At 40.8% G+C, this 21,026-nt stretch overlaps 1 protein-coding gene across 4 annotated transcripts in view; it reads right to left on the reverse strand.

Annotated features, from left to right (window-relative positions):
• LOC121281799 (serine/threonine-protein kinase PAK 3) overlaps positions 1-21,026 on the reverse strand; it is a 244,693-nt gene that overhangs the window by 68,067 nt on the left and 155,600 nt on the right. For 3 of the 4 annotated variants that reach the window (XM_041194794.1, XM_041194793.1, XM_041194795.1), the window contains 3 exons: positions 15,914-16,067; positions 11,907-11,963; positions 8,631-8,668 (listed from right to left, as the gene is read on the reverse strand). In XM_041194794.1, the coding sequence (XP_041050728.1) occupies positions 8,631-8,668; positions 11,907-11,963; positions 15,914-16,067 (249 nt within the window). The remainder of the gene's footprint in view (positions 1-8,630; positions 8,669-11,906; positions 11,964-15,913; positions 16,068-21,026) is intronic. The other variant, XM_041194797.1, reaches the window with a different exon arrangement.

Below are 21,026 nucleotides of genomic sequence, written 5' to 3' on the forward strand. Positions count from 1 at the left end.
ATCCTATTCATGTATTTGTCAAGCTGCCTTTTAAACACCACTATCGTATCTGCTTCCACCACCTCCTCTGGCAGCGAATTCCAGACACTCACTACCCTCTGCGTAAAAAACTTGCCCCGCACATCTCTATAGTTTTCTCCTCTCACCTTAAATCTATGTCCCCTAGTAATTGACTCTTCCACCCTGGGAAAAAGCTTCTGACTATCTACTCTGTCCATGTCACTCATAATTTTGTAACTTTCTGTCAAGTCGCCCATCAATCTCCGTCGCTCTAGTGAGAACAATCCAAGTTTCTCCAATCTCTCCTCATAGCTACTAACCTCCAGACCAGGCAGCATCCTGGTAAACCTCCTCTGCATCCTCTTCAACGCTTCCATATCCTTCTGGTAATGTGGTGACCAGAATTGCATGCAATATTCCAAGTGTGGCCTAACCAAGGTTCTGTACAGCTGCAGCATGACTTCCCAGCTTTTATAGTCAAACCCCTGCCAATGAAGGCAAGCATGCCATATGCCTTTCTGACTACCTTATCCACCTGCGTTGCCACTTTCAGTGACCTGTGGACCTGTACACCCAGATCTCTGCCCATCAATGCACTTAAGGGTTCTGCCATTTACTGTATAATTCCTGCCTGTATTAGACCTTCCAAAATGCATTACCTCACATTTGTCTGGATTAAACTCCATCTGCCATTTCTCCGCCCAAGTCTCTAACTGATCTATATCCCATTGTATCCTTTGACAATTTTCTTCACTATCTGCAACTCCTCCAACCTTAGTATCGTCTGCAAACTTACTAATTAGCCTAGTTACATTTTCCTCCAAATCATTTTATGTATGCTACAAACAGCAAAGGTCCCAGCACTGATCCCTGCAGAACTCCACTAGTCACAGCTCTCCATTCAGAAAAGCAGCCTTCCACTGATACCCTCTGTCTTCTATGACCAAGCCAATTCTGTATCCACCTTGCCAGCTCACCTCTGATCCCATGCGATTTTACTCTCTGTACCAGTCTGCCATGAGGGACCTTGTCAAAGGCCTTATTGAAATCCATCTATATAACATCCACTGCCCTTCCATCGTCGATCATCTTTGTCACTTCCTCAAAAAACTCGATCAAGTTAGTGAGACACGACCTCCCCTTCACAAAACCATGCTGCCCCCTCACTAATACCTCCACTTTCTGACCCTTTGAGTCACACAGAGCACAGATGCTGAGGAGGCCAGTGTCCTCAGTACTAAAATTATCTTTTGCTGCAAAAATTTTATGAGAATATTGTTCTGGGAATAGGTTTTTCTAAACAAGCTACTTAAGGTTGAATTATTTAATATTTTCAAGCCTTATTCATATATGTGCTGCAATGTTATAACAATTAAACTAGGTTTAAAAAGAGTTATCCTTTCTTATATTATTAACTAAAGTTGAGAAAAGTCTAACATATAAAAAGTGGCAATGCTATTATGAACATCTGAAACAGGCATTTATTCAAGCTGAGTCGAGTGTTATATGGGGAAACAATGAATTAAGTTGTTTCTAAGTGGATAGTCCCAGTTCACTGTTGCACATATAAAGGTTGATGTCTGGATAAGCGGTCATCATTTCTCATACATACCCTGACTGACAGTGGCTAATCTTGTGCTATTTATAACTCCTCATGTTTGCTCTTACACCAAGTTCTTTCCTAATGTTCCAAACATTTCACCACAATAGTAAATGTTGACACTCTGGATGTGCCAAGTCCAACAATGTGATAGCTCAATTAACACAACTAAAGTTGAATTGCACCCTGGTCTTTTGTGTATCCCCAATTTTAATTGCTTCACTATTGCTGACTATGCCTTCAGTTGCCTAGGCCCTAAATTCTGGAATTCTCTCCCTATACCTTGCTGCCTCTCTACTCGCTTTCCTTCTTTAACACAGTGCTTAAAGCCTACATCCTTGACCAAGCTTTTGGTTGTCTGATCTAATATCTCCTTATGTGGCTCAGTGTTATACTTTGCTTTACCCTGCTCCTGTGAAGTATCTTGAGATTTTTATTACATTAAAGGCATTATACAAATGTAACTTGTAGTTGGAGCATTCCCTGGTTAACAACTGTATCTCAGCCTTTATTAATTTAGTCACCTTGGAAGGTCATGATCAGTGTCACTTCAAGCTTTTTCCCTGTTGTTCTCATAAGTACTCACTTTGTAAATGCATTCAATAGGGAGGACAAAACACAGCAAAAAAATAAGCAGATATCTTCAAAGAACATTTAAATAATAATTCTTCATCACAATTGTTTTTTTTTTTTTGCTCAGGTTTTTGGCAGGACAGCTTCTTCTACAACAGAAGCCACAGATCAAATTTGCTTTTTTTTTCTTTTTTTAAGCAGAACTCTCATCAAATTTCAAAAGGAGTGGAGAATAATATACAATGCTCAGATGCAACTTGGATGGGAGCCTCACTTTCACTCACAAGTGTACTGAGTTTGAAGCCATTTGGAAGAGAAGTAATGTGCTGCCAGATGTTCACAATGTCTCCTTTGCTGCCCATCTCCCTGTCCCGCCAGGGCTTTGTCTACCATTTCAAATGGATAGGGAATGGAAAAACTCAATTAATGCCTGGTGTACTGTAAAGGGGACAGGGGAAAAACACAAGACTGAACTCCTTTCACCTCCACAGAACATGTAGCAGCTTTCTTTGCCAATATACAATTTACTGTTTCAATGACATACCAATAGACCGTAAAATAATAGAGTACCTACTGAATCAATAAATTTGTATTAAATCCATTGACTTTAGTACAAAATGCATCAAGCTTTCACTTGGATATAGAATAATGGAGTACCTACTGAATCAATAAATTTATATTAAATCCATTGACTTTAGTACAAAATGCATCAAGCTTTCACTTGGATATAGCATTCTTGCATTCAACTAGGTTTTCACTCAGTAAATTCTATAATAGCTGAAATATAACATGTATTCACAACTATTTATTATTTACTTAGTGGAAAGATTAAGGTATCTGTGCACGTGGAGCAGGAGGGGAGAGAGAGAAAGAGAAAAGCAACAAATAGCTGGGAATTTTGAAGGAGTAAGGTGAAGAGAGTGGGAGATGCTCATGGGAGAAAAACAAGAATATCTCGAGGCAAGAAGGTCTAACGAAAGCAGAGCTAATGAATATTTCAAGCAGGAAGTTGAAATCAGTAAAAGGAACAAGAAAATAAGTCAAAATAGAATTAAAACAAAATGTAGAAGGAAAGCTTTTAGCCACCCCTTCTAATATCTCCTTTTGCTTTGTGTCATATTTTTTGTTTAATTAGGATCCTGTGAAGTCTCTTGGGATGTTTCCTGAAGTTAAAGACACTATATAAATGCAAACTTCTGCTGTTGAAAGGGCAGATGAAACTGTAACCTGTACATTTAAGGGCAGTAGATTTTGGGTAGAAAGAACTTCTGTGGCCCCCATACCCTCAACCGACCCTGTTCCATTTCCTGGGGTCAAAGCCATTTAAATATCTTGGCACCCACCTCAGGAGGGAGAGAGGAGGAAATTACTTTTAGTACCTTGCCAACAGAAATGGGCCCGCATTGCTGAGAACATCAGATCTTTAATCTGGCCAGTTTCTATTTGGCTGCTTTAAGTAATGCAATCAATCTCTCTATGTTCCTTATGTCTCTTTAGGGCACAGAGACAGGAAATATATGATATGTCCAATCTCTCATTTGCCACTAAGTATAATGTGTCTGCCCACATTATGTAGCCTTAGCCATTCTGTAGCTGAAGATGCCAACATTACATCTGACGGGGGAAGGGAGTGGCTGGTTTTCTGTCCCCGGCTGTTCAGTTTGTGCTGGTTTCCTCAAGTAAACTAACTTGTGTTTGGGGTCTGCTCCATTCAGTTAGACTTTGCTGTACTATATGTCCCTCATGGAAAGGCTTGCACAGAAAAACACTTTCGATCACAAGTCTATCAGGCAGTGATCTACATGCAATGTCCTCGAGGCTCTGCAGGAAATGATGGTGGATCCTGTTTGATAACCTCCTGAGCAGACTGTCAAAGTCATTTGGCAGAGTGTCTCATCGGTAGAACTTTCAAACAAGCACCAAGCTTGGTTGGTGATGAGAAGGGCCTCCCTGTCAGATCCTTCACACACATCCAGAGTCTCAGGGCCAATGCACGCTGCGGTGGGGAAAAAAAGTCGTCCATTTCCTTCTGGAATTATTTTAAGTTGTTCATGGGATGTGGGCAATGCTGGCTGGGCCAGCATTTATTGCCCATGCCTAATTGCTGAGTGGCTTGCTAGGCCATTTCAGAGTCACATGTAGGCCAGACCAAGTAAGGATGGCAGATTTCCTTCCCAGATGGGTTTTTACAACAATTGACAATTCATGATTAGACTTTTAATTCCAGATTTTTTTTTCCAAATTGAATTCCAATTTCGCTGTCAGCCATGGTGGCATTCAAACCCATTACCCTGGGTTTCTGGAGTACTAGATCAGTGACAATACCACTACGCCACTGCCTGCCCAGGTATATGCCTTTGCAAAGCAGGTCTGGAAAGCAATGCAGCGGTTTTTGTTGACATTCATCCCAAGCAGCCACATAAACAGTATGCTACGCTCTATGGACTATTCCAGAGATCTACACCAAGACAAATATCAACTACTGCTGGAGGACCATCAACTTGCTGAAAGCCAATCTTCGGTCTGCCCATATTTGTTGGGGCTTTCCAGTGCAACAGAGTGTTACAGACTGGCACATTCCAAGGTCCATGACTATGTGCTGAGGGGTGCACTGATCCTTATTGCAGCTGCCACAAATGTTCAATAGGAAAAGGCCACATTCTAAGCGCCTCCCGACGCCCCCTTCCATAGTACACCAAGGGGCTGAAACCCATGTAAAGACCCCTTGGGCTATATGCACCAGAGAATGTTTTACATGAAATGTAAATGTATACTTTAAATATACCCTGCAGTTGAAAGTGTATTGGGCACCTCAGACTATCATGCACTGTTGAAAGCAATTAAATTGTCTTGCACTTCATGTAATGTACATTTGCAAATTTTATGAATAAAGTATATTTTTGGGAAAAACAGGAGTTTGGGTTCAAGAGAGTTTCTTGTCTTTTTAAATTTACTCAAATGGATAATTAGCTTTAAGCTAACAGTATTTCAATTCATTTGTCACAAGAAATGCGGTCTTGAAGGAGTAATACAGATAGCCCAAATTAGCGTGAATTGTAACTAATCGTATTTTCCATTGGAAAGTATGGTTTAGTATGATTATGAGTTAGATGACTTATGAATAAAGTCAATTTGACTGAATGAGAAATGAATAAATTTGCCTTAGTGGCATTGTATTAGTAGCCCTCAGATCAATCAAGTATGACCATTGACAAAGCCTTCACTATCCTGTTTTTTACTATTCTCCTCCATCCACTGTCTTTTAATTGAAAAATCCTCGTAACGCTAAAGAGAAATCGACCGAACTATCAAACTATGATTCTCGCCACTCAAATCACAATTAAAGACTAGAAGCATCAGGTAGATTAACACAGAGTGGCAGAGCGATTCTATGTGGCTGCCTGCTTCACTAATTTGAGACAATTCAGCAACCACTGAGTAATGCCTAGAGCTAATCCTTTTCATTGTAAACTCCAGAGTGGTCATGCAATTCCAAAATGAGTCTCCATCTTGGAGGGCCAGAACTGCAAGACAGCTGCCTAGCTGTATATGTATTTTGCATTCTTATGAAAGGTCCCTAACCTCTGTTAACTCTGTTTCCCTCTCAACAGATGATGTCTGACCTGCTGAGCATTTCCAGCATTTTTTGTGTTCATTTCACTTTTCCAGCATCTACAGTACTTTGCTAATGATGTTTGTGCAGTTTCAAGTATCAACCAAATTCTTTGGACATTATAATAATATTTTTCTTAACAATGGAACAACTTATTCATAAGTATTTCTCAGAAGTGCTAATACGTAGCACACTTGTGAAAGCCCAACCCAGCCTTAAAGCCAAACCCACAACAGTTTTAGCAGAATCATAGAATGGTTACAGCACAGGAGGCAGCCATTCAGCGGTATCTCTGCTGGCCCTCTGAAGGAGTATTTCACCTACTGCCACTCTCCTGCCTTTTCTCTGTGGCCCTGCAAATCCTTCCTCTTTGGGTCATGATCCAATTCCCCTTTGAAAGCCTCAATGGACCCTTCCTCCACCACACTCTCAGGCAGTGCATCCCAGACCCTAACCACTTGCTGTGTGTAAAAGTTGTTCCTCATGTCGCCACTGCTTCTTTTGCCAATTGCCTTAAATTAGTGCCCTCTGGTTCTCGACTTTTCACCAATGGGAACAGTTTCTCCCTATCTACTCTCTCCAGACCTCTCATGATTTTGACACCTCTATCAAATCTTCTCTCAACCTTCTCTTCTCCAGTTTAAAGTCCAGTCCAGGAATTTTATGGGGCAAACCTGAAGATCAAAAGACAAAGGCAGGGAGAAAAATGAAGGAAGGAAGGAAAGAAAAGAAAAGGACTGTGTGCTTAGAGCAGGTCTGAGTTTAGAACAGAAAAGGCAGACTTGTTGGAAAAGAAGCTGCACTTTATAATTAAAAAGCACATTTTAACTGTTCCCACGGTGCTCATCACACCAGCATAGAACAGGCTCCTACTTGTATTTGCAGTCCTCCGCTCAGTTTGGAAGGAATAAAGTTGTATTTTCCATAAGGCTTCCTCGCCTTTTATTTTGGTGACTGACGGATTGACAGTTCAAAACAGAATAGTCCCAATTTTAACCTCTAGCACCTAAAAAAGTAGGGCATGCAGAGAGTTAAAATACTTCCAGTATTTCAGTGACATTTTCCTACCGATTCATGTTGGACATGTGCATTTTAAACAGATGCATTCACGGTGAGCAGAATCATTTCTCTCAGTCCTACAAAGAAACTTAGGACCCTGCTCTCCTATTATCGATTACTCACTCATCCCACTGCTTACATGGTGTGACCACTCTTTCCAGGTCCCTAGCTACTCTCTTCTACCCGGTTCCTGAGACTCCCATCCGCCAGGCTGATGTCATTGACATCGGATTCAAACAGGGAGTCGGCACTGACTTATTCAAATAGGGTCCTGTGAGCTAAAATGGCCTGAACCTCATGCTGGCCCTACAGGACCCACACTCATCCCCATTTCAATCGGGAGCTAATATGTTATGATTTTTCTGGACATACAGGTCAGAGGAAATCCTCCTGTCTTTATTCATGGCATCACAACACAGTGAGCAAAGGAATTCTCAATGATAAGTAGTGCCACTTATTGGAAACACTTTTCCATTTATGTCAGTTGGTTTTATATTTGAGCACATCTGGCCAGGTAGTGCATGGGCCACATGTGAAACACGGGGTGGAATTTTGTGGTGGCGACAGGGTCTCGGCCACTGGCTTAGAGCCGGTGAGAGCCCTGTGTTGCCTCTCTTCGGGAAGGTCTGTCCCATCTGGTTCCACTCGGACACCAAACAGGTCAGGGTGGGGCCTTCCCCGGGATCAAGGGCTCCGGGAAAGCTGCCAACCAGAGACTGGCAACTCCATTGAATGGCAGCATCACCAGAGAGGCAGTGTTAACAGGATTCAAGCCAGCTGGTAAAGCTGAAACCAAGACAAAGAGCATTTCTGTATTAACAGAGCTTATTGGCTTGTTCAGTCTCACAGCACTCCGCCCACACAATCCAGTGTCCCAGCTATACCCTAGTTGTATGTGCTCAAAGAAAATTATTACCCATCACCGTTTTTTCTTAACCTTAACTAACATTAACAAACCTTCACAATGTAATAGATAAGACATCAACAGGCGATGGAATTAATTGCACACTCAAGAGCCTCGCTTGGTGGTAGGGTAGGGAGGCATCCACAGTCCTTCCCACCATGGATTTAATTGGGGTGGAGATCCCCATCAACCATCCACCTGATTCAAAGCACCATACCCTCACCCTGCCAGCAAGCTCACCATGGTGTTTGGGGATGGGGGTGAGGACACAAGATTATGCCCATAGGCCCCATTACTTTTAATCCCAACCAGAAACCAGAAATAGCACCCCCCACCCCCCGTCCCCACTCCTGCTCTAGTATAAGAATTCCATTTTCCACAATCGTCATCCTGGGTCAATACCAGACACTTGCATCGAGAATATCCAAACTTATTTCTCTGGGATCTTAAAAGTTGGCAGAATGGCGAGATGCGTAGTCTTCAAGTGGCATGATTTTGTTATTATCTTGCTGATTCTAATGATATCTGTACTCTTCTCAGTATTCCCACTGTTACCAGTGCATGAAACTATTTGCCAAAGCTTGCTGTCTAGACTCACACATGAAAAGTAACCATTTGGGCGAGTTACTGGAAGGCCAAAAAATGGGAGGTAAATGCATTCAGCAGAGTAAAGGCAGATATTGAGGGAGGAACAAGGGAGCATGGAATTGAAGATAGACTTAACTGCTGCAAACTGCATGCTTCAAACCATAAGAGACGTTCAATAGACAGAGCAATTAATTTGAAGAGTTCACAACCTTCACAACCTTCCACATATTGATTGATTGACAGACTTGACATCTAATTCCATCAGCCTATCTGTTGCTCGTTTTCATACTCACCAGAGCATTTGCTGCTATGTATCCATCAGCTGGTTTATCTGCAAAGTTTAAAAATACATAGCATATGTAGTTTTATGTAAGAAGTATCATTGAAAATCTTTTTTCAAACAGATTTTACATACACAATATTCAATATCTTTGACGGCAGAATTGATTTTCAGAAACAAAGCGTTTTTAAGAATAAGAAAGCTTGGCCCAGGTCCATCTCTTTTTAGTTGATCTCAATCCTATCACTGTTCAAGAACACATTTGGCTCTGAATCCTTTTATACGTCTCTTCAATGGCCTTCCTTGGTAAATTACTTCACAATTCTATTGTCTTTATAGTAAAGAAGTTCTGTGAGAATCACCTGCTTGGCTCTAGTTGCCCATTGTTAATTTGCATCCTGAGATTTGAACGCTTTGTCTAGTCAATATTTACAGGCAGAAACTTTAATTAACCTTCATAATCTTGAAAATAAAACTTTGGGCATTGATGCATTCTAAGTTATAACATTGTAACCAGCTCCAGAATTTGACTATTTTTTACTCTCAATCTCTCATCAAACGACCACATAGAAACTTACTCTCATGTCAGATACTCTTCATGATGCAATTTAATCTACACAACTACGGATTGTGTTGTCCTATCTGGTGATATTGATTCTAAATTTTATTTATGGCGATGTGTATGCTTGAAATAAACTAACTTTAAACTAATGCATTTGGGGTCGGGAGGTCATGGTGGAGGCCCATGCTTACTATTGCCTCACATTCATTTGACTCTATTGAACAATATAGCTTAGATTTTGGTCCAGGGTCAAGTACAGAATTTCAACATATGAAAATAAATCAAAAATTACGCCGGGGGGTCAGATTATTTTTTATTCATTCACAGGATGCGGGCTTCGCTGGCTGGGCCAGCATTTATTGCCCATCCCTAATTGCACTTGAGAAGGTAGTGGTGAGCTGCATTCCAAAGTATGCAATACTTCAAACATTAGTATCATGGGTGGTGTATCACAGCATTCCTTGAAACTCCTGACATACCGTGTTCTGTGCACAAAGTCCAGTGTGATAGTCTCCCTTTCACTGCCTCAAATTTTTGCTTCTCCTTTCCTTAACATATTGGGTTACATTTGCACCAATTTTGGCAGCCATCCAGTACCACATTCAAATTGCTGACTTGACATATGAGCCTTGGCAACAAGTAACAACACACGGTTTTACTTTGGGGATTGTCCCAGCTCAACCTTCTCCTTCCCCTGACAGCCTGAAACATACAGTTTCCAACTCAGCTCATAGCAAGAAATCAGACAGGTTTTTTTTTCACTTCTGAGTCTAGGGATGCGGAGATCAATTATAGTGGCTTTATAATCATCTCAGTCGGGATCAACAAATTCAGCAAACCTTGTGCTTGTGGCCTGAACCATTGGTGGCCGTGCCTTTAGCTCCTAAAGCTTAAGTTCTACAAATTCCTTCCCTAAATCTAGCGATCCTCCTGCTTTAAATCACTCCTGAAAACCTACCTCTTCGAACAAGAATTTGACCGCCTGTGCCAGTACATCCATATGCAGCTTGGTGTCAAATTGTTCGATAATCCTCCTGCAAAGCACCTTGGGATATTTTGTGATACTGGTGCTATATTAATGTAAGTTGTTGTTTTACTGCTCAGAATCATAGCAGAGAATGCATTCACCAACTGCGTATGATCCAACATCAAAAGGCACAAACTTGGTATAATAGAAAACAGAATCCAAGGGTGGAATATTTTGATTATGTGCTGAATCTCCCATTGTCTCCACAAATCATCTAATGGAAAAATGACTGGATGCCACCTGCAATTTTCCAACATTTGCTACCATCAGGCAACCTTCCTTGCAAGCTGCACATACTCGAAGATTTATCCTTAAATGTAACCTTGATGTCAATTATTTTCAGTTGCCTTACAAAGATTAATTGGGTTACTACCATCAGGGTATATAGTCTGATGAGAGGAGCAACTAAGGAGAGATTGGACGGACCGACCAAGGAGGGTTTGATGAGCATACTCAGTACGAAGCACACAGCTAGGACACTGCCACATTAACCATCGTCATTCACTTGCCACCAGTCAAATGAAGGATCGATCAAGTGTAGCACTGCTAAATAGCACCTAATACTCCCAATCAGAAATTTGACACCTACTGCCCCAACCACAGAAAATTTCCATATGAAAGATAGTTGTTAACTGTCGCCTAAAATTAAGTACAATAAAGAATCACTTTTGTTGTTTAATTGCCACACACAAATGCAAATCCAGGATTTTTTAAACAATTATCACGGTACCTTTCAAGTTTCCTGCAAGGCAAGCTTAGTGTATTCCATTAAAGACTACTGGGTAGTGAGAAACATACAGAGGCTGGCTTCCATTGCATATTGGAGGTTCCAAATTTAAGCTTGAGCTGGTTCAGCTCCCAAAAATTGAGAGCTAGCACAAGCTTATGGCTTAACTTTAGTATAGAGACTTTTCCAGATGATTATTCAGATACATTTGAATTTTACATTCATATGATTGAAATCTGAGCACCACATTTAAACTAGGATAGCATGTAGGCACAGAAGTATCAATAGTGCCCTAGGTACTCAAACATACCCACACTAAGATCATGGCTCCCCAGGAACTAACAGTCCCTCCAAATGTTGCAATGGAGTCCAACAACCTGATCCATACAGCACCCACCCCAAAGACTGCAAGGGAATCCGATGGATATGGCCCTTCCCCAAAACTGCAAGGGAATTCTATGCTCATTGTTCTCCTCTGAAAGACATGCACATGCAACCACCCCCTACCTGCAGCCGTGACAGATCAGAAGCATCCCTACTCAACAGCGCAACTAAGTTAGAAACATTTTGCATACACATTGACCTTTATAGATTTGGCATGCCATGAACAAAATGTTAGCGGGATGCAAATCGCTTTTAGACTGTGCAGACCCATTACAGATTATCTACGCATAGAACTTTCTGGCAGGTTGCAAAATCTGATCCCACATATGCACAGAGATCATTTTTCTCTATGGACATGAGCAGGCTTCTTTTTAAAACTACCTGAATGAATCCAAATTTAGTAAACTTTAACTTTTCAAATTGACTTTGCAGGGGTCATCATTGGATCAGTCTGGATCAGGACTGTCAATCTGGAGCTCATCCCTAGGGATTCCCTTCTGCCTTTTTTTTCGCCATCGTACCTTGCCTCCCAACTATCTACTTGTCATTATCAAGTCAATGTCATAGATTCAAAAATCAGGCAACCAACCAGTTATCTCTGTGCACTTGTACTGCTTTAGAAGGGGGACCATCAGTGAATAGACTGCTGCAATAAAATTCAAACAGCTTTTAAACGAAATGTGATTGGAATGAGAAATTACAGAAAGTCTCATACGAAGTATATATACTATATATCAATACTATACTGGTTACTAATTTCAATAAAGACATATAAAATGACTGAAAGAAATACTGCTTGAGGGAGTCGGTGTGTGGGGAAGGGACAGGAATTTGATTTTAGTCATAGATCTACCAGTAAAATTTGTGCTTCACCATAAATCTTAGTTTAAATGGAATTGCAATCCACTGCAGTGTTATTTTAAAGTAGTAATACCTTCATCAAAAGATGTTTAGCAATATTCTTGCTTTGCATGCAAGAATCACAAATAGTGTAAATCACATCAGAACTTCCACAATGTCCCTTGTAAGTGGCATTATTGTGGTGAAAATGCAACTTCATCTTTGCCTCTTCTAAAAGGTTTACCCATCACTTTTCTAGGAGGTAATGCCTTAAATTGTTTACAAATAAATTACTGCTGATGCTTGGCATTAAAAACTCTTCAATATAGGCAACCAGTTTATTACTTGATAATCTAGCATTGGGAAAAAAAAATTCCGAACACTACCTGCGTCACACAATACAACAAATCCAACCTCTGAGTAGTTGCCTTTGTTATACTTTCACCTGTACTGCACCTCCCCAAACATAGCCACACTGCAACAAAAGGCCAAACATAAACCTTCTCAATGAAAAAAATTAAAAACTCAAGGAACACACGTAGGGAAATTTCAGGCTCTAATTAAATCTTATTGTGCTATGTGGTCAAGTTTGGCTCTTTGGGGTTGAAATTTCTCAAAGGTACCTTTTATGATTAATGCACTCATGTAAAATTCTTATGTGACATTTCAAAGTATGAACCCATTTAAAAAGATTTAAAATTGTACACATAAGGGTTAGTGATGACACTCTGAACTACTTCTATCCCTTGTTTGTGATGAAATGCAATTACATTACTGCATGCAACTTACTTACTTACAGCCATAACTATTATGAATATGACTGAACCAGTTATAACTCCATACATTGCACCTAGTAGTCATGGCTCCACTATACATTTATACTCATTACAGAAAATCCCAGTAAAATGCAGTGCATAATTTCTTGATTTAAGCTGTTCTACCTGTCATGTCACACTGACATGCAGACAGACCATTTTGCAGTTCAGCTACGAGAAAATGAAAGCACAAGGGCATAATAAGGAAGGTGTCTACAAGCTGATGAAATAATGATGCCTTCACAGCAGGTACAAATGCACAATGATGGCCTCAGATGCCACTTGGAAACAGAGAGGGGGGGTCATTGTGACTTTGGCCAATATCGAATCAGCTGTCTGTTTTACCCCTCTCCTGATTACACTGGAGTCAATGGAAATAAAAATCGGGAGAGACTCTTGGTCCAATAACTCCCATTACTGGCCAAAGCCAAAATTATCCCATGGGTCTCTGATTCAAAGAAATGCAGAAGCAAGTTGCAGGCCTTCAATAACACAAACTCTTCATTGTCAAGTGGCATGGCAGTGTTAGCATTTTGGAGCACCAACACGTGATGTTACTAAGTAAGGGGATGAAGGTGCTTTTCTCCTACTTTTCTGGATTTCTCAATTTCCTTCTGCAGAGTGGAACCTCAAAAAAGGGAGGGAGGGGGCGCGGGGTAGCGTAGAAACAAGCAGAAGAAAAGTCATTGTAGCACTCTTAAAATACCTCTTACTGGTTGGTACAAGAGTGGCACAGAGGGAAGCCTGGGAGTAGAATGTATATCTCACCATCGCAGCAAAAGGATAGAGAAAGAAACAACAATAACAATTACAGAATAATACAGCGGCTGAAATTCTTTTCTTCACTAACCTTAACAAAAAAGTAACTGCAAGTATGAAGTAGTGGAATATCGCTTCATGCTCATATCTACTTCGCTGACATTAACAAATACTGGAATTTGAGTCCTAACATTATGAGAAAGTAGTGGGTTTGTACACCTGATTTAGATCCACCTAGAGATTGAAGTCCCCTCACTCTCCCACCTGTTATGGGCCCTTAGTAAAATGCACTTAGATGGTCTTTACCCAGCTTATAATGAGTGTAGATTCAGAGAACTAAACTGTCCTTGTAAATTACACACTCATAGAGACAAGGGTAGCTTGTGTGTAAATTGAGATGTTACACTAATCTAGGGTAAGGTGTGCAGAGGTCTTTTGAGGTTGGGTGAAGTCACTTTATTGAGCAGTCTCTACTCTATATCTAAGTATGACTTAGGAATGTGCAAAATTAGATATGGGTATGGGGTGGAGAATTTTTGTTGTGCAGGGTAAAAAAAAAATTGTACATTTGTCCATAAATATTTCTTAAACGTAACGTGCAGAGAAAATCCTCCCCCAGCTGTATGAAATGAAAATATCTTTCATTCCATTAGCACTCACATTCCCAGCCTGATTAGGGCAAAACTTCACCAAGAAAAGCTACCATTTAACCATCCTCTGTCACTAAGTCACTACAACACACCACCTCTACAGCACTAAGTGCACTCTTAATGTGATGGAAGCTCCACATTTTAAAAATGAAACAAATTTTCCTCAATGCTATGCTAAAAATGGTGTGGGGTTACAACAACCTAGAAGATAGTGAATCAGTGAGCATAACTAAGTGAGAACGGCTGAAATGGTTCTCATTTATGGCTATGGCTATGGCTAAACTCAGCTGGCAAAATGACATCAAAGTCTTCTCCTGCTATTGGAACTGGAACTTGGAGAAACTGTCTTTTAATGAACATATTCTCTATCACAACCTGTACATATAGAGTTTGGTTGAATTATAATCATCAAGTTAAAAACTGCACTCCAACCAATAGACTAAGCCAAAATGTATCCACAAACTGAAAGAACCTTGCTCCCCAATAAGAACCAACCCATGAAGAGTGGAGATCTCCAACCTTCTTTGCATCTCTGCCAATTAAAAAAAACACACCAAATTTATTTTTCTTACCCCCCCCTCCACCAACTGTCTTGTCCCTTCTCTTCCCATTCCCTCTCTGCCATTTTCTCATCGCTTCCCATTCTTTCTTGCCCCTTTCCCCTCTCTCCTCTCTCCCCCTTCCACTCTCCTCTCCCTCACTCACCCCCTGTCCCATTTCTCTCTGCCCATCTTTCCATCTCTCCTGTCCCCCTCCATTCTACCCATCCCCTTCTCCTCCCACTCTCCTCTCCTCCTCCATTCTGCTTCACTCTCCATTCCCATCTCTTCCATTGCTCCTTGCCTCCTTCCAAACTCCCATTTCCTCCCTTCTCCTCCTTTATCCAATCGACAGTCGTCCTCCCATTCTCAGCCTCTGCACTGCTCTCCTTCTCTGAACCCTTATTTCCCTCTCACCCCATCCTGTCACCCTGGTCATCTCCAATTCTTCCTCCTGTATGCCTCTCCTTCTCTCCCTTGGACTCATTATTACCACACTTTCTAACCCTGCTTGAGTTAAAAAGTGCTCTTGGTCTTCAATCCCATGTGCATCATTCAATGAAACTGACTAATGTATTTGTTTTCTAAATAACAATGAAAATATTAAGATATGTATATATAATAGATTATTTAACATTAGTTTGTTACTTCTTCCAGAGAGAATCCACAATATTGTAGTATAATTTTGCAGAATATTACACAGATTCAGGTGTTAGATTGCCAGCTTCAAACCCAACACCTGCACCACGCAACTAAATTTAGCATACAAGTGACACGACAGAAAAATTGCATTTAGTGTATGATAATGGAAAATTGCGTCATTTTAAATAAACAATTCAGTACATAATTACATATTGTTTATACGTGCCAGTGGGTTCTCTAGACATGCGCAAGTCATGAAATGAGAATCCCACTCTAGCATCCTACAGATGACACTGGGGACTTCTGGTGCACTTGCATAAGATACTGCATGGACAGATTACAGGTCCTTACCTCCAGAAGTGAAACTCATATACTTCTGATTATTGACAGTTTCTTTGGAATCGTAGAATTTCAGGACATCCAGGACAGCCTGAGGGTTTTTCTTTTGCTCCAGTTTAGTAATGTTGGATGTCTGTAGAAGTCTTGCCCATTGCTCAGGAATGCCCTGGTTGAAAGGTAAAAATCAAAGGCATTGAAGAACCACACTGAAAAAGGATACTTACTTAATGCAGTCACTAGACACTGGGAAACATGCTGATGTTTCACACAGTCAGTAAGCTCATTACTCACAGACCAAGATAGATAAGGTGTCTGTTGCTTTCCCATCCCATACCCGTTTATTTATTTACCTATTGGTTAAAATCTACTTAGCATGAATAGCCCATTAAGGTGATATACCTTCCATTCTGGAGACAGCACAGGAGAACGTTAGGGGAACTTCAGAGATGTACAGTCACTAGCAACTCAAAACAGCCAAAGAACCTGCTCCTCCCACAGTCTCACGTGAAGCCCTGACCCAATTCTTCATCTTACATGGCTACACACAGAAGCACCTTAGAAGAATTCTGCCTTTGTAATGATTTCCTGAAACCTGTGCCATGGAGAGTTTGAAATAGATATTGAGACACATTCAGCAGCAGCTGGGTTGCCAAGGCAACAGTTTACATTTGCAAGAAAATGTGAACCAATCGCACCAGGAGATCTGAACATTATTAATTTCAGTGGGAGTTGCAACTAATGTAAGGAAAACATCACTGGGTTTATTACGGACACATTGGTCAGGGGGATCTGCATGTTTCTGCCAAAAATGGTGGCTTTGAAAATCAGGTCAGGTTCTTCTAAGAGAGTGACTCGCCAGAAGCTATTCCAAAGTTTGGGAGTCATAACAGTCACAGAAACCAGGAAGATCCCAGGCTCCAACCCCAGATCTCAGCTACATTTGGCAGTAGTGCCCCTGGAATAGTTGAAGAAAATTAGCTGACGTTCTCATTCCTAATCATTATACAGGAACCACTGATGGTAACATGTCTCTGTGGACACCATAAGGAATGGGAATGGGCAGGTGCTGGAGATCTTTCACTCAGAAAGCCTGTTCAAATTCACTGTCAGTCTTTACACATGAGTAAAAAGCAATTTTCTCTGGATTCATTCTCTAGTGAGAGAACCAATGGCTTCCAGAAAAGATGAAAAGGCAGGCACAGGGGAGAAATAAATCTTCAAAATTGCCAACCTCCACCTTACTCAAAAAGAGCAGGATTGATGTGCCATACTAACTAGCTCTTCTCTTTCCCTTAGTTCCCCTGGTTTCTGTGAGCCTTGCATTAATGACGGTAAGAAGGCAGCCAGACAGCTTGGTCCTTACAAACTCTATCGCAATCCTTCAACACATGGGTTACTCCCTGATTTATGGTCTCCCTACAGACAGATACTTGGCCTCTACTTGCCTCCTCTCCACAACCGTGACCGAGATTGAAACCTTGCATTTTACAACCGTCTGCTGTGGAAACATGAAGAAACTTCATAAGCTCCAACGATCCAGCATTTAATCTTGGTGCAAAAAAATTCCAGAAGAAATTGTTGAGGTTTTCCTCCAATAAATCTTACATTCTTTATAAATCAATGTCATGAGTGGTAACCTCAATAAAAATCTAAGAAAATTTTGTTTTCAAGCTGCGAGATCCTCAAGTTGTTGCACAATTGGCCACTCACCCCTTTCCCCAGCAACCACTTCTCCCAACTCTCCTTCACTGAGGTAATAAGGTAGGCAGATTACAAGAAACACGTTACTGCATCATATGTCACAGAGATATCGCCCACTCAGCTTTGGAAACATTTTAACACCTGATCTTGACTCCCGAGGTTTTCTCATACAGAGACATACTCAGACAAAAATGACAGTCAGCACCAATCAGAGTACACAAACCAAGGCCCAGATTTTCGCCACAATGGAAAGCCTCTCCGTTGTGAAAAATTTCTAAGTTCCAACTCTGAACCATACATTTCCCATCTTAGCTGGGGCAGAACTGGACACGGGCTGGGGTTCACAAATGCATGACCCACAAAGGCAGCTGGCCAATTAAGTCACCAGCTGCCTCCACTGAAGTGTGATTTTGGAAGACAAGGAGTGTAGAATCCCAGAGCATGCAGATTAGAATAGGTAAGAGGAGCCTGAACTTGTGAGATACCCCCTTGGATTGGGGTCCTGGGACACCTTTGGGAAAGGTTAGGTGTCCTTTAGGATTGTTAAAAGTGAACATGATTACACTTTTTACGCACAAATTCATTGGGACTGTCCAGCTGTCAAACCTGTCAAAGCTATCCAGGAAGTGTCAAATATGTCAAAAGAGCTATCCACGTGTACTAGGTGAACTGGCATGGAGGGGGTAACAGCAAAGGATTTTGGGGCATGGGTTGGCACTAAGTTGGCAAAGGGGTGAGAGGAGCCATGGGGGTGGGTGTGGGGCATGGGTTGGCATGGATGAGACATAGGGAGTATGGGGGTGCGAGGATGTTTGTGTTTAATTTGATTCATTTAGTTAAGCACAACACCATGCACAAAGGCAGGTTTTGCATGCAGCTAGCAGCCTGTGGATTTGTTCTCAAGTTGTTTCCCCCCCCACCAAAATACCATTTCAGCCCACCAGCCACCAGCCACCAGCCACCAACCCCCACCCCCATCCAAAAATCCGACCTGCTGGGGGGGCCATTTTTAAAGGTTGAGTTCACTGAGCTGGGTGAATCCAATGTGGAGACAAAAATCTGGGCCCAAGTGTTATAATGAATCATTTACCACTGCAGAGCCTTCATTACTCCAACAGGTAGCACTGAGAATATTCAGCCAAACAGGTTCCTTGGTTCTAATCTCTATGCAATTTGACAGTGACAAGCATTTTGTGAAAACTGTGGACCATTACATCATTCAACAAACAAATCACAGTGGCTGGTATACAGAAACAAGACATGTGTGTCAGGAAGTTCTGTGGTCATTTAGAAGGCTGTGTGTGGTCAGCCTCCACAGCATGCATCTTCCTCTAACAAGAAATAAACTGGTCACATTCAACCACTCAGGAGGAAAACCATCATTTACTATGATATACAATGATTTGAAAGCTGAAGGTAACAGGAAAGGGCAGTGTTTTCATTTTAACACACATACTTCTGCAATGTTTACATCATCTGAAAAAAAAATTCTCTTTTCAAGAAATGGTTTGTGAAAATCTCTCAAACTCTGGGGCCACACACTTATAATAAAAGTCATACTTGATGTCAGCCACCGTGGAAGTAAATCTGTCAGCCAACATTGCCAATCAATGTGAAACTAAATTAAATGGATCAGATTGATGTAATGTTTAAAAATGGCAATATTTTTAAATTTGAAATTGATTGGGGTTCAGCCTAGACAGAAAAAAAAATCTGTTGCAGAATTGGTCAGCAAAAGTCTCAACTACTTCTAAAAAGACACCATTTGCTGATGCTATTTTATGAAGGTCCCCTTGTCATCAGGAGAGTTTGCAGCTATGCATCACCCCTTGACTGAACTGCATCCTTTCAACAGAAAAGCTCTTCAGCTACTCTCAGGAAAGATCAGGAGGGCTTTAAAATCAAAATTATTTCTAAAAGTAAATTTCTAAGTTTCAAAGGAAAAAAAATTGGAAGAGTACAGGTTGTGTGTGTGTTCATTTATTCCACCTATCAACGCAGTACAAATTAATGTGGGTATAGGACATTTACAAATATGTTCTTTTAGCTAGGTTTTTCAGTTAGTGCAAGTAAAGCAATTATTAGGAGCCCTCAAGTCATAATGGACTCTCATGATTTACAAAACACTGCCATTGCTTCATTCATTTCACAGCAGGTTTACAATAAGGCCTTCATGCAAAGAAGTATAATGATGTTGAGTGTGCATCGTACAAATGGCCTGTCTTTAAAAGTTTGGAAGAACATAATAGTGAGAGTGGATAGAGCGATTTGTTTTAAAGAGAAGAAAATTACAAGTTATAGTTTATGGTGCTGGGAAATAATCCAAACGTTACGCCAGCTGCTTTGAAAGCTTTTCAATCTGACGTGGTTATTCATTACTCGATACGTTACTCCATTCCTGCTGTTTTAAAGCTTCATAAAAATCCATGCAGGTGTCAGACTTAGAAAAGCATTATTATTTATGAGAGTGACTCCAGCAAAGTTTAATACAAATGGGGAAGGCAATCTGTGCTGCACACACTGGATATACGAGATCAAAAGGGAAAGAGAGAGACAAACAGACAAAAACAGAAAGAGACAGCAAGAAAGACCCGAGAGGAACGAGAATCAAACTGTGCAGTGAGCACTTAAAATATGCGATTGAACAAGGAGCGAAAAAGTGGGAGAAAGAGACAGCGCGAACATACAATGACAGAGTTTGTGTACTCTAAAGCTCTGTAATCCATCTGCAGTGAATAATTTGTATAAACATGCCATATTTTTAAAAGAAAATTACATAAAGCAGAAAGTCATATTATTGCAAAAAAGACTTTTAATTAATACCTTAAACTAGTTTATTATACAATCTGGATGTTGAGAATTATCTTTTAAATGTAGCTTTGCACAGATGGGAAATAAAAATATCCTGAGCTTACACATCAGTTCAAATGAAAATTCTAATTTTCTCCTCACTCAGGGATGTCAGCTCTTGCTGGATTACAATTCCATGGCTGCTACTAGTTTTCTCACCGGGGTGCTCATTCTTCAATGTAGGTGTCTTTGATAGTGATTGGCAGCAAGCTAGTTCACAAGAGGTTACTAAAGCTCAGGCAAGTTTTGTATACACATGACATTCACATGCATCCTTCCAGCAGGGGGCAGTGGACAGAGATCATGATCAGGAATTTGGATTGATTAACTGAATTCATATTAGGCCAGGAGCACTGTGGGCAATTTTAGTTACTGTCCTAACCAAGATCAGCTAGCCCAGCCTAGAAAGTGAACCTCAAGACTGCTGCAGAGCATAAAAACATAAGAGATAAGAGCAGGAGTAGGTTATACAGGCCCTCAAACCTGCACCACCAGACAATAGAATCATGATTCATCTTCTACCATGAAGATGATAGTTTCCCATTCTATCCCCAAATCACTTGATACTGTTAGT

This window comes from Carcharodon carcharias, chromosome 9 (assembly GCF_017639515.1).
Source record: "Carcharodon carcharias isolate sCarCar2 chromosome 9, sCarCar2.pri, whole genome shotgun sequence".
NCBI lineage: Eukaryota > Metazoa > Chordata > Chondrichthyes > Lamniformes > Lamnidae > Carcharodon > Carcharodon carcharias.